The sequence below is a fragment of the Danio rerio genome, chromosome 23 (genome assembly GCF_049306965.1).
Source record: "Danio rerio strain Tuebingen ecotype United States chromosome 23, GRCz12tu, whole genome shotgun sequence".
Classification (NCBI taxonomy): domain Eukaryota; kingdom Metazoa; phylum Chordata; class Actinopteri; order Cypriniformes; family Danionidae; genus Danio; species Danio rerio.
The window spans coordinates 28,613,424-28,631,790 of NC_133198.1; the positions used below are offsets into that span (position 1 = coordinate 28,613,424).

General features: G+C 34.4%; 1 protein-coding gene across 2 annotated transcripts in view; it reads right to left on the reverse strand.

Annotated features, from left to right (window-relative positions):
• Positions 1-17,815, reverse strand: part of lrp1ab (low density lipoprotein receptor-related protein 1Ab) — a 236,023-nt gene extending 218,208 nt beyond the window's left edge. For both annotated transcript variants that reach the window (XM_005162219.5, XM_021469971.2), the window contains exon 1: positions 17,245-17,815. In XM_005162219.5, the coding sequence (XP_005162276.1) occupies positions 17,245-17,341 (97 nt within the window). In that variant the 5' untranslated portion in view covers positions 17,342-17,815. The remainder of the gene's footprint in view (positions 1-17,244) is intronic.
• Positions 17,816-18,367: the final 552 nt, after the last annotated feature.

The window sequence follows — 18,367 nt, forward strand, 5'->3', positions numbered from 1 at the left end:
AAAGTCAAAGTAATTATATTGTAATCTTCAGTGGAAATGAGATTATTGCCCAATCCTTCTGCTCATATTCTGTTTTTAGTAAAAAAGAAACTTATTGAAATATAAATGCAAGGTCACTGAAATATAAGTGAAGGACCTCTTTTGCTTGGAGTATGTATAATATCTTGAGGGCAATGGACTGCTATTTATAACCTCTTTAATTTAAACAAGCACACAAAGCAAACTTTGTGCACCTTTCCAAAGTTAAAGGTAAAGATCATGCATATCCATCGCTATCCTACATTACCAACCCTGGTCTACCCAGTGCCATTTGAGGGTACATTTAGAAAACTATATTATTCAGTTTTTTACTCCTTTGTACTCACAAATAATCCATTCATAAAAGGTCTCTCACTGTTCCTCATTGTGTTGATCAACTGATTTCCTTTTATTATAACACGTAATTACTATTTACCTAGACTTCCTTTCAGTTAATATACATTATCCTTCATTTATGCCTATTCACTAAACACACAAAAGTCACAAAGAGCTTCTAGCCATAATACATTTATATGTAACACTCAGAGCTACAAACAGGGTTTACAGAGATTGGAGGAGCTGCCCAAGCATGTTACCACACGTAAGCCACCCATAGAACTATTATAGGGCGGCTATGATGTTCACGCAACACCTGTTTCTTTCCTAATACCGGTCATTTCATATAAACAACACAATGGCTGATTACAAGTCAGCCCCGAGCACAATAAAGGCCCGAGTCACTTTCATGACCATCAAATGCATTGCTGTAAAACTGCCATTCACCTCCAGAATGAGTAACTGCACTGATTTCTTCACAGCTCTGGGTGTGATACAGACCAGCTTTTAGCACCAAAGATTTGGATAGAAATGGCTTTGAGAAGTTTCTGTGATGTCCAAATGCAAGAGAAATAATTTTAAACAATTGACAGAAGTCTTAGTGGGTTGAGTTCATCTGGGTTATTACAGAAAGAATACAGGAGAATTGAGTACTAAAAGAAAAGGTCACCCGAAAATAGGCTTGGGCGGTAATATGTATACCATGGTATCTAAAAACAGCAACAATATAATTTTCAAAACCGTTATAAAAACAACGCACTTATTTAGGAGACACAGATTACATTACAAAAAAAAATATTTAATGCCTAAAAGCACTCATTTTGAGCACCAATGGAACTGGTCTCGAAAAAGAACACAACTTCTGCAGTACTACAGGTTTTAACCGAACAAGAAGGGATAGGCGGAAAATATTGAGGTGACAATTTGCAAATTGTGCAACAAAAAGGTGACCGCGAGAGATGGAAATACCTTGAACACAAGGTCCACCACCAATAGGCAACCGAAGATAATGACAACAAAGTTCAAAACAACAAAGTTCAAAAGAGACAGTCTCCATTGGAAAACCTGTACTGACGCAATGACAAAATACTTGGCAAAGAAAATGGTCTCTTTCCACACACTGTAAAAAAAAAAGTCCCTTAAGGACATGGTAAATTCTAATTGATTTGTCTGCACGTCTCTGTTCTGGGGTGCGTTTCCCAAACAACGACATAACTCGTGGCTGAACTATCATAGTATAATGCATCCCTTGGGAAAAAACGATGTAGTGATGAGTGTTTCACCAAAACCCGTAGTTTCTCTGTCGCGAATCCATCGTTTGAACCACGTTAGTTATAACATAAAAACGCCCATAATGATGCTCTAAACAGGTTAGAGGAACTACTTCTTTAGAGAAAAACCTCATTATTTCTTTGTACAAATTATATCATTTTACACGCACATGCATTTAAATAAAATCCAATATTAGTTTTGGTAAAAACATGCACTCGCTTTCCATATTAATTGAAATATATGTAAACAGCACATATATCCATCGTTTGAACCACGTTAGTTATAACATAAAAACGCCCATAATGATGCTCTAAATGAGGAGGAGTAACTACTTCAATAAGAGAAAAAAAAACATAATTTTATGTGCAAATTATACTGTTTTACATGATCACACATTTCTTTTTAAAACCAATATTAGTTTTAGTAACAACATGCATTAATTGAAACATATATAAATGGCACATATAGGACCTATTTATGTTTCCTTTACAAATATTACTAAGAATAGGCCAATTTCATATAAAACCAAAGCTAACATGTATTCTAATCTCACATATAAATCATAAAAATCGTTAATGGTTGTAGGACTAATTTACAGTAGGCTATTTATTAAGAAATGAAAAAAAAAATCTACTGAATATCATTATTATTATTCATATTATTATTAAGAAGGATATTGTTTATATATTTTATAATTTTTGTTTTTTAAAGTCCACTTTTACAACTGACACATTAAAACCACAGCAGACATGTTCTAACCAACAGGCCCATTTCATATACAGTACAGATACTTAAGCAATAACCTACTACAAATTAAAAGCATTAATGTATACAATGTTTTTTGTTTTCAAAAGCTTTGGAGACATAACATAAATTCCGCTTTTAAATAATAGGTCACCTATAGCTTGCACCATGAGGCGGTGTTCAAAATGGCATCAATGTTTTATTAAGTGCACTGCGAGAGGAGCACAATTGTAAACATGACGATCACTAAAACTGAACTGTAAAAACACTTGGAAAGCAAATTACACCTAAGACTTTAATGTTTTTTTTTTTAATCATTCTAATTTTAAATGTTAGAATGTTCTAAATGAATAGGGCATAGGTGGGATAACTGGGAATAGAACACAACCAAGAACTACGTTTCTAACTACAGCTCCAGAGGTGCAGTTGCAATGGTAGAAGTTTGCGATGCAGTTTGCGAATGTTCGTTGGAACGACGGATTTGAAAAATGCCAAATCAACAAACTATGTTTGTAACAAAACAACTTGCAAACTTAGTTGGCTAACGATGGTTTTCAGAAACACACCCCAGGATGTTTATGTTAATTCAATTCAGTTTGACTATTATATTCGCTGTTTTGTTGCTCATAAAAGTTATTAACATTGGTGTGCATGTTACTTTGTCATTGTTTCCGTATTTAGTTTCTGAATGGATTAGGCACAAGTCAACAGTTTGGTGACGCTGTCTGAGCCTTGCGTCATAATTTTTTTATTATTCACGGTAATACCGTATACCAAGGTAAAATAGGGAGGAGGTTTGATGATATCAAAATTGCCTACCTTAAAATACAATTCCTGTCAATAAATTTATATTTATTCATTTAGCTGAATCTTTTATCGAAAGCCACTTGCAAAGAAGCCATAGAAAGCCAAATCATTTACTAAACTCCTACACATATATAAACATTTATCATTTTAGTTCACAGAGCACTTTTTAAAGGTTTTATTAGTAGTTTGCCTTTGTTTTTCCTATTTATCTTCTCCTAGCTACCTACTAGTTCTGTCATTTCTTTTTACTTTCAAAAGAGTATGTCCTAGCAGTTGACAGAAGAACTTGCTAACCACACGCTGATGTTAGCTGTCAGTGTCACTTCAACAGCAGCACCTTCTTCTGTTTTGCTACATGCAGTCTCTTCCTCTGGGGTGCAGCAGTGGTACAAATTAACACCCAAGCCCAAAACACCAATTACAACACACTCAACTCGCTACCATCAACAATGTCCTTTCATCCATAGCTTCCAACCACTCGCACAAGGAGCGTACTAGTCAGTTATGCAAATCTGAGTTTATCCTTCAGTCACAGAGGAGTCTACAGTGTTTCCCGGGCAGAGGGAAGGTCAAAAGACGGAGATTAGAGCCTCCACAGGCCCTGGGTGGTGAGATTCCAGCTGAGCAATCTAATGCTATTATATTGGGCTTTTCTGATTTCAAGAGTCAATTCTTATATGGCGACAAAGAATTATTCCGATTTTTCTGTCAACGGCGTGAATAATCAACAAAAGAACAAATAGGGGTATAATAAAGGATGCGGACAACATCTGAAACAAACAAAAAGTTGACAAAAAATACTGACACTTGCAACGCTATTAAATACTTAAAATTGAAGTTTTTTTTACCTTATTAGGTCTGTAGAATTACTGCAAACTCAATTAGTGTTGGAATTACATAATAAAGATTATATTTATCCCTTTTCATTAGCATTGTAAATTCTGAATTATTTAAATCAGTTTATGGTCTGAATATTTTAGAAAAAAACTAAGTAAACAAAGTCAGATTTGTCTGCCTATTCTATTTGTCTTCTATTCTTTTATCATTTTATTTTGGAGCATATATTTGCAAATAAATGCAAGTAACCTTTTTTGAGCCACACTGGAAAGAACTGATACGAACATTGAACTAACCTTTAAATTATACCAAACTATTATATATATTTTTATTCTGCTGAACACAAAAAAAAGATGTTTAAAATTGTTTAAAAACAATAGCTATTGACATGCATATCAGGGGAAAATATGGCTACCATATTTTATTATTACTTAATGTATATTTCTGTTCAACAAAAGAAAGAGGTTCAAATATATTTGGAACAAGTGGAGGATGAGTGAGAGAACGATGACATTATTTTCCATTTCTGGGTGACTCTCTCTCTCTAATACAATTCAGTCACACTAGTCTTTATTTTTCTCCAAATTTCTGTTTAACGGAGAGATTTTTTTCAACCAATTTCTAATCATAATAGTTTTATTGACTCATTTCTAATAACTTATTTAGTTTATGTTTGCCATGATGACAGTAAATAATATTTCTATACAGCTTAAAGTGACATTTAAAGCGACAGGCTTAACTAGGTTAATTAGGTTAACTAGGCAGGTTAGGGTAATTAGGCAAGTTTTTGTATATGGATGGTTTGTTCTGTAGACTATTGAAATAAATATAGCTTAAAGGGGCTAATAATTTTGTCCTTAAAATGTTTTTTTTATTAAAAATTGCTTTTATTCTATCCAAAATAAAACAAATAAGACTTTTTCTAGAAGAAAAAAATATTATCAGATATACTGTGAAAATCTCCTTGCTCTGTTAAAGATAATTTGGGAAACATTTAATATTAATATAATAAAACAAATTCAAAGGGGGCTAATAATTCTGACTTCAACTGTATCTGTATATATCAACAATATCCTATCAGCCATTAAATGCAAATGCTAATAACAAATGCTCACTGGAATTATGCGCACACCAATAAATTTAGGAGAACTGAGAAATATGTAGCAGGGGCTACGTTTTCGTGCAGTTGTGGTTTTCACAAATCCATTGTTGTGTACATTTTTGACAATCTCAAATATGTTACTTGGGGCACGTTTTCTCATGAATCCACCAGAGGCTTCTGTGTACATTTCTGCATATTTTAATGTTCTCCTCGCGCATGTCTGTGAGAGAAAGCGGTCGGCTTGTCATTCAAGAACCCTCTTCTGTAAACCCAACCGATAGTGTTTTCGAAGGCAAACTAGAAGAAACAAATCCATCATAGCCGTCACACAGCTTTTTAGAGTTTCGTTTTACCTGGTTTCTGGAACCGTTCTTCACCGGACTCAAACCTTGCTCCACTCCCCATCCCAGGTCTGACACCATTTGTGGTGAGCTATCGAGAAAATCTGTCAGGACCAGAAATGTCCAGGATTTCTACACCTCCATAGAATTTGTTTTACACACAAAATTCACCCATATGTACCCACAAACACAAATTTCTCGGTTCTCAAAAATGTATCCCAGGGCACATTTTCCCAATGAACCGGTGTTGGATAAATGCAATTTTTAATGTTATCCTTTTAGGTCCGATGACAAACATATCTTCAAGCAGCTAAATTAGGTAGTATCTCTGTATTATATGTTTTATTTCATTGGCATTTTGATTTTGGTTAATGTTCAGTGAGTTGGTTTCTTCATATTTTTGTGTATTTTTGTCAGACAAAAACAAACAAGCCAATATCTGTTGGTCATAAAAAAGAATAGTTGATTAATAAAGTTCATAAAGATCAGTTCAAACTTTTCTAAAGTTAAACTTTTAAATAAAATCTGTTGTTCACAGTTTGCACTTTGTTTTTCAGAAATCATGCAAAAAATACGTATATTGACAAAAATATTGGATATCAGCCTCCAAATCTATAGGGTTATTGGTCAAAAATTCAATGTTGTTTTACGTAATTAATAAAGTAATTAGTGAAGTAATTTGTCTAGGTTGATCAAATGTCTTTTTCAAGTTTTTAGAAAAACAGATGCATAATCAAGCATTTCATGATAACACGACCATCACCTCAAATGGTTTTGAGGAAACCAGTAGGGTAAAATGTTTTCTTTCAGTTTTTTAACATGGAGTATTCCTTTAAGTAAGTGGTCACATCAGCATTTACACAAAATAAAAGTTTACATAAAAGACTCTGCCTTTGCGAAGCTCTTCAACGAACAACAACAACTAAAGAAATCCCAGCCTGAATGAGACTGTTAGAGAGAGGCTTACAACGTAACTCTATTCATTCATCAAATGATGTGGGAGAAACCAATGGCTGAATGAACCCTGAATGTATGAACACATGTATTAATGTATGAATGTGGGAGGATTCATGGACTTATTCAGATTAGAAAAGGATTGAAGAAACCTCCGGAGTATCTGAACCACAAAGACAGATGTGGACATCAGATGCTGCATTGATCATGCAGAACACACAAAGACTGGTTGGCTACAACCAGTGTCAATGCTGTGAACAATGTACAGAGGAAACTAGATGAAGATTACAAAGGGAATTAATTAAAATTATTTCAAAACTGATTAACGTTAAGCAACAATGTATACAGTCTTTGTTAAATACAAAAATGCCCATTTACCCCCTTAAATGTCACAACACTTCAGATTTGAAAGATACAACATATGCAATGTGACGTTTAGTCTTTCAAGTTCAAGTTTAGACCAAAACATTATGTACTGAAACAAACTGCCACCTACTAATCAAGGGGTTAAGTATAACTTGATGTACAATTTATTGCTCTGTATTGTTTGTGTTCTTTGTATTACTTTGAAAAAAACACAGTTAAGATATACCGATTTGTATGAGTTTTATTTGTTTGGTATTCTCCCTGTAATCTACTAGATGGCTGGAGTCGCTTGATGTATAAAGGCAATTGGTTTGCATAGATTTATAATGAGCAAATGAGTTAAAGCACATACTATTGAGAAATGTAAAGCTTAAATGTACAGTAAATGCTACATTAGGTGAACTATGTTGTTTGGGATATACAAATACAAGTATGGTTAACTTGTGAATTGGTTGTGGAAACTATAAAAGAAAAGTTTCTGTAGTGTGAAAATGTCCACATTGTGAAAGTTTCCACATTAACTTTGGCAGTCTTAAAATCAGTTTTGCTAACTAAAATTAGGCTGAAATAATAATAAAAAATCTATTTTAAAAAATCAAATAAGAGATAGAATTTTTAAAGGTACCTTTCAAAAGTCAATATGGCTAAAGAGCATATTCACCAAGAGGTGACACTCTGTTGTTGTTTAGGAAACAGCCCCTAGTTGCCGCTAGTGTCATTTTGGAATGAAAATTCCAATAGAACAACAGCATGTTATAAGTCTGTAAAAAAACTATTAAAAGTGCTGATGATAGTCATAGTAAGTGTTGTATAGCCATCTTTCAAGTTGTATCTCAGCTTTGATGCACTTTTTTAATAAATAAACAAATAAATAAAAAACAAAGCAGCTGCTTGCCAACGCGACAGCAATAAGATCCAGTGGACGGCCTATCGATTTCACTCCAAAATGGCAGAATCGCAGAACTCTGGCTAGGCGCTGCTGTTGCAGTTCTATTGAGTGTCGCCTCTTGGAGATTCTAAGCTCTTTGAAAGGTCAAATAAAGCCCCGCCTTCTAGTACAGGAGACAATCATCAGAATGCTATAGACTGACAAGTCTCCGGAACCAGATGCAAATTTCTGCAGATTTTGTCTGATTCGAATGTCTAGAAATGAAACTAAAGAGAAGGTTGTTGTTTAATTTTAATGTTGATACCTAATATTAAATTTAATCGTAAGCTTGGCAAGCAATTTGAGAATTTGATGTTTCCCCGTTTAAACAAAATGCATGAGCATACTGCCTGAGAGGCGTTTCAAAGATGGCTGCCGAGTGAAATTACTTGCTTTAAAAGTGACTTTGATGAGGCAGCTGGTTTACAACTGGTCAGATAAAAAAAAAGTGAGATATGGTACCCAATACACATTTATTGAGCACCACCTAGAAGAGAGGCTTAAAAAATACTATAAATAAAAACAAAGGTTCAGATCAGTCCATAATAAAACCTGATATTTTTAATGAAATCTGAGAGATTTTGGTCCCTCCACTGAAGGTCTATTTACTTTTATTTACAAATAAGCATGTGAATTTGTAAAAATTAGTATATAAAAGCATACAATTAAATCTGTCCATCTTATCTGTCCTGTCGTTTCAGACGACTTGGATTAAACCCATTGATTCACATGGATATATTTTGTGATCTCTTTATGAATGTTTTAAAGATTTGAGTGTATGGGGCAAATGAGAAATCTTCAGATTGGATCAAAAACATCTTCACTTGTGTTCATTTGATAAACAAAATTTTTATGGAATTTGCAACAACATAATAGTGAGTAAATGATGAGAGAATTTTCATTTTGTAATAAACAAATCCTCTTAACAGTGAATAAAAAATATTGAACCCAAACAAACAAACAAACAAACAAAATACACATAGACATTCCTGCCTGGTCCAAAGCAGAAAAACATCTGCTAAACTCTACTCTGAGAAAGAAATAGCAAGAGTTTCCCTGCTCCAATAATGATCCACATGAAGCCACAAGCTTCTGCTGAAGTCACTGACAGTAAGCGCAGCATTTCCAGCTTAGGCCCACTCACTCACCCACCTACGCCTGAACCACTGCAAGGGTCACTTCAAAATCCATGAAGCCAATGCAAGCATGTACATTAACTATCAACACTTAGCTTTACATGTGAATCAACAGTGAAGGAATGCCTCTGTAGACATATTTTGAATCATTTAGGGCCAAAGGCAGTCTCTAATGGTCTGCTTTCCCAATCCTCCCCTCAACTTTTATACAGAATGTCTAGGGTAATGGCTCTCCTTTATCCAAATGTTTTAGACAAGGCGGAGGTGGAGCAAGACAACAACACAACAGACTATTTCCATACAAATTTCCAGATCATTTGTCTATCAGAAATCCTCCATTACTCCCATTACACACCAAGAAAGTCCTGTCTCCTTACTTTCGAAAGTGTGCAATGATGAGTTGTGTTCAAATAAAGAATATTTGTTTATGATTGCTATCTTTATTTTCCAGTATAATAAAAATACCCACATCCCTAAGGCACCAAATCCTGTCTAGACAAGATAAAGGTTCATTTGAGGTCTGCCGAAGATCGCTTGCTTCTTTTTTTGTGTGGCCTCAACTAAACCTATTATCAGAGCTCGGCAGAGGTGACTCATTTGCGACAGTCAAAATCATCTGACAGGCCGTCTGACGAAATGACATGTGGGTCAAATATGTAAAAACGATTTAAACATATGGTTGACAACATAACTGTTCAGAACTCGTTGTCCCTTTTGGAAGTTGAAATGATTCAAAAGTGTCTTGACGGGTTATAGATTAGGGCTGCACAATATAGCGTTTCAGCATCAATATCACAATGTGCAATTCTGCAGTAGCCACATTCCAAAGATATGCAGCAATGTTAAGTCTAAATTATAGCTAACCAGAAGCTACAAGATTGTATTTAATCATTGTATTTTTTCAGTATATGATTAATGCAAAAAAACAACTTGTCTTTGTTTCTAGTCCAAATATCTACATTTCAAAGTGAACTCTGCCAGAAAATTTTGCTTGTTCTGAGGAAAAACTCTTGGTAGGGATGTACCGATATGGATTTTTGACCGGTATCAATAACCGATAACTCTTAAGATTTGGAGATTGATAACCGATATATCAGCCGATAAATATAAATATTTTAAAATGTTATATTTTTTATAAACAACAGTTTTTTATAGTAAAAGGTTGAAATGATCTAATTAACCTAATAGCTTACTCAAAGCAAAAATAGCAATTATTTTAAAATTGCGAAGTGATAATATAGACCTATATTCGCGATTTCACATGAATCAGCATGATAAAAAATTAATTGTTTCCTTTTCTTCATAGCAAATATCATGCAACTTGACAGCAATTTATAGCACAATACACAATGACACTATTAAACATATCTACAATAATAAGTAACATGGCTACTTGTATGGTTGTTAACGCACAGCAATACCACACAAAGAAAGGACAGACTTTGAAGGTATAAGTAATGTGAGGAAGACTTCGTTATAGTGCACAGGAAAAGTCTAAACAATTTCCGCCCGTGTGTGTGAGGCAGGCAGTTCTGTACAATTGCGTAAACGAATATCCGCCAAATTTTAATATTACATTAAATATAAGGATAACATTAAAAATGCCATTTATCTGCTGATAACGATATGGCCGCGGATATATTGTGCATTCCTACATTCAAGATTTTTTTAGATATTTGGACTATAAACGGGACAAAGCAAAGTAAGAACAGCATTTATTGCATTGCCATTACTCAATTTCTGTACCTGAATACTGTTCAAATAGTGCCTTTCAACTATCTTGTGAAACTGTATCGCAATATGTATCGCAGAAAAATAAAAGATTGCAATATAAATTTTTGCAATATCGTGCAGCCTTATTAAAGATCAAAGATAACTCAATAAAAAATTATAATTCTGTTATTTGATCACCCACCACTTGTTTCAAATAGGGGCTGGAATCTTTAGGGACTTCACCATATTCAATTCTGAGAGTCCTAATAAGATTCTTTACCTAATTTTTTTCCTATTACTTCGGCTGTGCAAAAACATCATTTGAATTGACATTTTAACCAAAACTGAAGTTTTAAGGCTTCTGTTTATAATTTATATGGATTATATGTATGACAGTACTGCCATCTGAAAAATTATTGTATTAACAAAGATATATTCAGGATGAACAAACTCTGAATGTAGCATTAAAACTTTAAAGATTAAAAACGAGACGCTGGAGGAAAATAATTTTTTTGTTTGTTTTTTAACACAGAATCACTGGAAAGTTTTTAACACATTTTTTTTAACACAATCACTAGAGAGAGAATCCCATGCATTGATGAATCAATTTTATCTCCAACCCCTAGTTGTTGTTTTTGTTCCACTGAATACAAGAGAAGATATTTTTAAGAATGGTGAAAATCAATAGCCATTGACTTTCCCAATAATCTTTCTCACTATGGATGTGAATTATGGCTGTACGATTAAAAAAACTGACATTGCGATATTTTATTTTTCTGCGATATACATTGTGAGATACTGTATCTATACAATTTTACCAAATGATTGAATAGCACTATAGTCACATTATTTTAAGGTTCAATTTTTGCTATTTAAATCATTAACTGACTTTTGCTTCAATAAACTCCTAATTTGCTCCTTATTAATAGATATTAAGGAAGTTTAGTTATTGGGTTGGGGATGTAGAAAAAGACCATGCAGAATATGTATACCATATCAAGTTAATAGTGAGATATGGTCCCTAAAGTGTTACCTAATGTTTTCATTTTGATTGGGATGGTTCTGTAGGGGAGTGAATCATGCATAAAATGTATTAATTTTCAAGCATAGATAAATACAATAAAGCAGTGGTTCTTCTCAAACTTTTTTTCACCAAGTACCACCTCATAAAAAATGGTCTCTTCAAGTACCACCATAATGAGCAGTATTGAAATACAGTAGCGTAGTAAGCCTAATTAAGCAGCTACAGCACTGCACAGTTCAAAAACCAGGCAGATTAATTACTATTTTTAAGTAAATGTATTACTGTCAGACACTTTAAACATTATACATGGTTTAAACATTAACTGTGCTTGCAAACAACAAAAAAATGGCAGTAATTAATTAAATTAATTACAAATAGCACTGTTTTTAAAAGTAAAAAAGAAAACAGCTAAACTTTTAATAAAATATATGTACAGCTTATTCATCAAAACCTAAAAATGTTTGCATTTACCGAGCACTGACCACTGTTTCCAAGCAGACTCCTATAGAGTTCGCCATCCCTCTTGTCTGTGCACATGGAGACTAACTTTAATCTACCTCTAAGCTTCAAGTATGGCAAAGTTTGAGTCTTCTGTGTCTTGCGCCATTTAAATCACATCCAAAATAATTTGTTTAAATCTGAGGTAACAAACTAAACTGAAAGCTACGCTGCTTTACAAAACAAACAACTTTACAAAATAACTACAAGCAAAAGTTTTAACACATTTGTAATAATTATTTTACCAATGATGCAGCCTGGGGAAATTCCTGAGTTTGCAGTAACTGAAATGCCCAAACAACATTACTGGTCTGCAGAAGGGCTTCTCTAGCGCTTGTGTATCTGCTCCATGAGCGCCGCGAACCTCTTCCTGTGGCTCTATTTAACATCTGATGACGCGATGCACTGTAGTAAACATTCTAAGCTCTTCATATTAATCGTACGCTTCAGGGAACAGCCAATTCTGTCTGATCACATGAGTCTCAGTGTTATAATTCACGTCAAAGAGTTCAAAGTGTGTTCATCTTATTCTTTTATTAATTAGCAATTCTTCTGCATATCACTAGAGGGAAGCCTGTGTACCACAAGTGGTACGCGTACCACAGTTTGAGGACCACTGCAATAAAGCGAAGACAAAAGTGAAATAAGCAGTGCATACGTTGTGATTACTCTTTATTAAACTTTCAATTGGTCAAATGTCTTGTGCCTGAATACTTTAATCTTTCTCAGGCCTTAAAAGATGCAAATTATACAATTTCACTCTATTAAGGTTAAACTCGGCAATAACTCCACAAATCTTGTCTTTTAAACTCTTGACTTATGCTCAAATATAATCCCATATCTATGCAATGTGGCTATTGCAAATGATCACATTGCAATATCGAGGCTGAAACGATATCTAGTGCAGGCCTAATGTAAATGGCTTCAAAACAACATATTTTGTGTTCAACATAAAAAAAAAAAGAAATAAAAAAAGATTTGAGAGGTTGAGTAAATGGTAGGGCTGGACAATAATTCGATATCAATATATATTGCATATAAAAGTTATACTTTGCATATACACTTTGCAGAGATTTGTAGGTACAAACATCTATTGTCTGGCAGTTTTTTTCTGTGCTTTTAATATTGTCCATATCGATATCAGAATTATATTGTATCGACCGAAATTAAGAAATATATTGTGATAGAAATTTTTGCCATATCGTCCAGCCCTAGCAAATGGTATAAGGGTTTTCATTATTGGATGAACTATCCATTTAAAAGTGAAAGTCAAGACAATTTACTTAAATTAATATATATATTTTTTTTCATTTAAATAGTGTTTGTCAGCAAAAAATAAGGACAATTTCATTATATAGATATTTACCATGGATATTCCAAAGAAGACATGAAATTGGAATGACATGATGGCAGTCTATTACATTTTATGTCTAAAGTGACTAAAAAATTCACCAAAGTCTTATAATCAGGCCGACATTATGCACTTATTTCTCTGGCATGAGCATTACATTTAGATCTGCATAATTCAAAATGTGGGCCATTTGTAGGTCAGTTTTCTAAGCCATACTCAAAGGACTGTTGCATAATTTATTCATATGTCACAGAAAACTATGTGGATTATTCATTTAAAAGGCATTTGGGGTGCTTTGTAGGCACAGTTTCTTGCCATTTATTTGGATTCTTACCATTACATATTACAAAACAACTCCAATAATATTAATAGCTGGGTTAGTTCTTTGTGCTTTATTTATCACACATGTGTGTCATGAATGCACAAAAAACTAAACTACCTTGGAAGAATCGAATGTGTCAAGACTGTACATTAATCTACCCTAGCAGCTTCTCAATTGATTGGTCACAATCCAAAATGGGTGACAGATCACTTGATTATAGGAAGGTAAAACAGAATGCTTAATGCAAAATTAAACTGAATCTAAACATTAAAATGTTTTAGTACACTTTTCTTCAGAAGGCCTTGATAGTCAATATACTAATTGTCATTGGTGTACCTTTAAGTAATAGCGCCAAAATGACCATTTTTACCTGAGATTTGGAGCCAAATTACCAAGGAACAAAAATGACCTCAGAAAGATGGCAGCAGCATCAAGTTATTTTTTCACAGACTGGAAGCTCTGTTTGTAAAATCTGCTTTCTTTTGCAACCTTTGCTGCTTTTAACGTCAATCTTGTCAGTAAAAAAAAACAAACAAAAAAAAAAACACTTATTTTCATCACCCTTAAAGTGTGCATGAATCTCAAGTAGAATTAAATATACTGTTTTTACATATTTGTTCTTGAACTACTTTTCTAATTTGACTCCAAATTTTACTCATTCATTTTGATCATAAAACAAAAGAGCCACAAACCAAGCATTAAAGTAAACCTTATTTAATCAGTGTTCAAATAATGTATGAACCTCATTTTTTTTTTAAATTGACTTATGTCTGGTTTTGTGGTCTAGAGTTACCGATACAGAGCCTGAGATGTGTCAGAGAACATTACTATAATCTACTTCAGTGGCTCTCAATTTGTAGATCACAAACCAATCATGAACAGGGAAATCATATTTTTTTGCTGAAGATAAAAGAAAAAAAACATAGCAGTCAGTGGTTACCGACATTCAACATTCTTTAAAATAACTTTTCTAGTGTCCAACAGAAAGAAACTCAAGCTGATTTAAGACAAGTAATGAATTGGCAATTTTCCTTTTTGAGTGTACTTTCCCTTTAATTGCTCTCAATTGGTGAGTTGCAATCCAAAAATGGGTCACAGATCTGTTCTGATTAAGAGATGGGGGAAAGCAATGATAAATACATATATTCCAAAACAACTGAAGTAAGGGGCCTTGACAGCTTCTCAGAAGCTATTGTATGATATCAAAATTTGTATCATTCATTCATTCATTCTCTTTTCAGCTTATTCCCTTTATTATTCAGGGCTCGCCACAGCAGAACGAACCGCCAACTTATCCAGCATTTGTTTTACACAGTGGATGCACTTCCAGCTGCAACCAATCACTGGGAAACACCCATACAAACTCTTTCACACTCTTACACTACGGACAATTTAGCCTACCCAATTCATTACCCAATAAATTGTACTCAGAAATAACAAAGGCTACAATTAAAAAAAAAAGTCTGGCTACATTAAACATAGCTTGATTAGCTGTCAAAACTGTGACATTAATTATTTTCTACTAACACAGATACATAAGACAATTCTGCTTTTTTTGTTTCATAAACAAAGATGCCACTTGACTTTCACATTTAAATGTAAATACCTGAGTCCTGAAGCAAAGCTAGTTATGAAATATGTAGTATGCAAGCTCATATCACTTCTACCCAAACTATTTGAGCAAACTTAATTACTGAATACTGAGTGAAATAACCTCAAATAAGGATTTTTATCTGTACATGTCAGGCACTACTATTATCTTCTTTTCATTTTGTGAATCACAAGCCAAAAATGGGTCACACATTTTTCCTGATCATCATAAAGAGGCAAAACATATCACTTATACAAATATTAGAATCTAACTAAAATGTTTGACAACTTCTAAAAGGGAGCAAAATGCTTCCCGTAAGTTTTGTTTGTAATCTAAATTTGAAGAAAAACATGCCAGAATAATTTGTGCAATCCAGAATTCAAACTAATCCAAAGCAATCCAAGCAATCTAAACTAAAATACAGCAGTCACTATTAGAAGTGGATCAAAAAATGTTTTTTTAAAATTGTCCAAAGACAAGTATGGTTGATGTTCAGTAGATATAGGAAAACTGTAATGAAAGTTTCTGATCCACTTCAAATGTTGACTGCTGTATATTTGAATATAATTTAAGGGGGGAAAAAATGCTTAATTTAGTTAAAAAACGCAGAAATGCCACTTGATTTTTTTAATGACTAAATCAGGCTCCTGAAGCAGAGCTATTCAAGAAACATAAGCATAGCATGAGAGCTCAGGTCACTTCTACCCAAACTATTTAAGCAAACTTGTGCCAAGTAATGGAACTGATTCAAGATTACTGGATTTGGAGTAAAACATCTACAAATAAGAATGTGTACCGCTACGTGTAAAGCAATAATGTAATCTACTTCTCAGTTTGTGAATCACATATTTGTAATAATATTTGTAACATAACTTATTCAAATATTAAAATATAACTAAGAGGCTTGACAACTTGTAAAAGGGAGGTAAAATGCTTCCCATAAGTTTTGTTTGTCATTAAAATGTGAAGAAAATGTACTTGCTTGTAGGAGAAACAATCTGTGCAATTCATAATTTTCTTGAAAACTAAAATATATTTTAAAATGTAAGAATAAAATGCCTAATTTTGTTAAATAAACAGAAATGCCACTTGATTTTTTCAATGACTAAATCAGGCTCCTGAAGCAAAGCTATTGAAGAAACAGAAACATAGTATAAAGGCTCAGGTCACTTCTACTCAAACTATTTGAGCAAACTTGTGCCAAGTAATGCAAGTAATGGAACGGATTCAGGATTACTCAAATAACCATGTTTACCGGAACGTCAAGCAAAACAAAAACTAAAGGACCGTCAAGACATGTTTAGTGGGCGAGCACGAAGCGCCAGCAGAGGATGTGCTTCCCTCTCCTTGCACTTGAATAGACCGCCGAGAATATGCGGGAATATGGAGCATGTCCACCGCATGCAAAATAGACCTGTGGCGAGCTCGGCTTCCACTCACACCGAAACAATTCATTCACGCAGCAGAACATCATCTGACAGGCGTTTGCCTTCATAAACGACTCGGGCGAGCACACAGACAGGCCTGCGAAGCTGTTATGAAATAACTCAACTCCCACATTTTCAATCTGACCCCACAAAAACAAACGCGTCGTTAAAAACGCGGCTTCAACGCACAAACGCGAATCATTCATGATAATAAATAAACAGCGCGAGTCTGGACGAAGATAACAAACACAGGTGATAACAAAACTGCGCAAATGCCCTTCTCGGCGTGTTTATCTATACAAAATCGATCCTGCAAACCTGAAACGATCATATATCGAGCGGGTGTCGAGAGCAGGAGCCCACAAGTGCGTTACTGTAAGCTTTGGCCACTATTACCAGGCCATGTCTGAAAACTTTACGCACTGTCTCTTGAATGCATGCATGGAGAAAATAACACGTTTGATCGCGGTTACTCACCTTCAATGGCTCTGGTGGGATCTACAACCTCCAGTGCAAGAACTAATCCCAGGTAGAGCAATCCAACAGCCAGCATGTTTGCATTGCAAGATGGCATTGCTTATGGAAATCTTAACAATTGTTCACGTAAGGCTGGATTCAAACACCTCATCCAAACCCCACGATTGTCCGCCGTGCTCTGTTGTTTCTTGCGCCCTCCACACGCTAGCAAATGTAGCTGAGCAGACAATATGCACAGTAGAGAATGTGTCATTAAAATACAGATGTAAAAAAAAGAGGCTTCTTCAGCCTAAACAGGCGAGGTGTTGTAAAATGGCACGCTCATGTATATTGCTTACTGAACACCAGCATGCAAACAGGGGTTGGTTAAAACATGCACTAAAAATCAAAGCGGGTTCTTCTGTGATCAAATTATTCCTTTTAGTGAGATCTGGATGCTAAAAGAAGAGCGTTAATTGGCGGTCCTCGCTGCAAATAAACAAAAAAGATATAAATCTATTTTAAAAAAAGTGTCTTCTGTTCGGTGCCCCACCGCTTCTGATCTTCTGATGCTGGTGGTTACAATTTGAGTGAGGGGGAAAGTGGAGCCTCTGCTGGACTGCTGCATGACGTCACCCGCCTCGACAGGAGTCCAAAAAACCGAGTGCTCTACGCGGCACTGTGATTCTGCGCATGCTCCTCTCAGCTTACGGCTGACTATTTGTTTTCCCCTCATTCATTGGAAACTGAACCCGCTAGGGCAGCCATCTTGGCTCTGTCGTAGTAAGTGTGTTCAGTGACTAGCCTTTATTTTATAAAGTAGTTGGTTACAGTTACATAACGGAACAGATCAATTTAAATTGTGTCCCACCCCCTTTTTTTGTAAAGGTGTGTTTTGTTAGTATCAGTATAGCATGATAGATAAAGCTGACGAATGTGAACAAAAATAATTATAAAATGGCATATTAGTTTTATAATCATTAAACATACCAATAATTTAAATAATGATAATTTTCTGTAAAGTGTTTTTAAAGTTATATATAAAATACATTATTATTCTTATTATTATATTACTGCTGTTTTTTTTAAGTATTCTCAATATTATTGTCGGGATGTATTATTCCCAGCTTTTGAAATAGGTTAT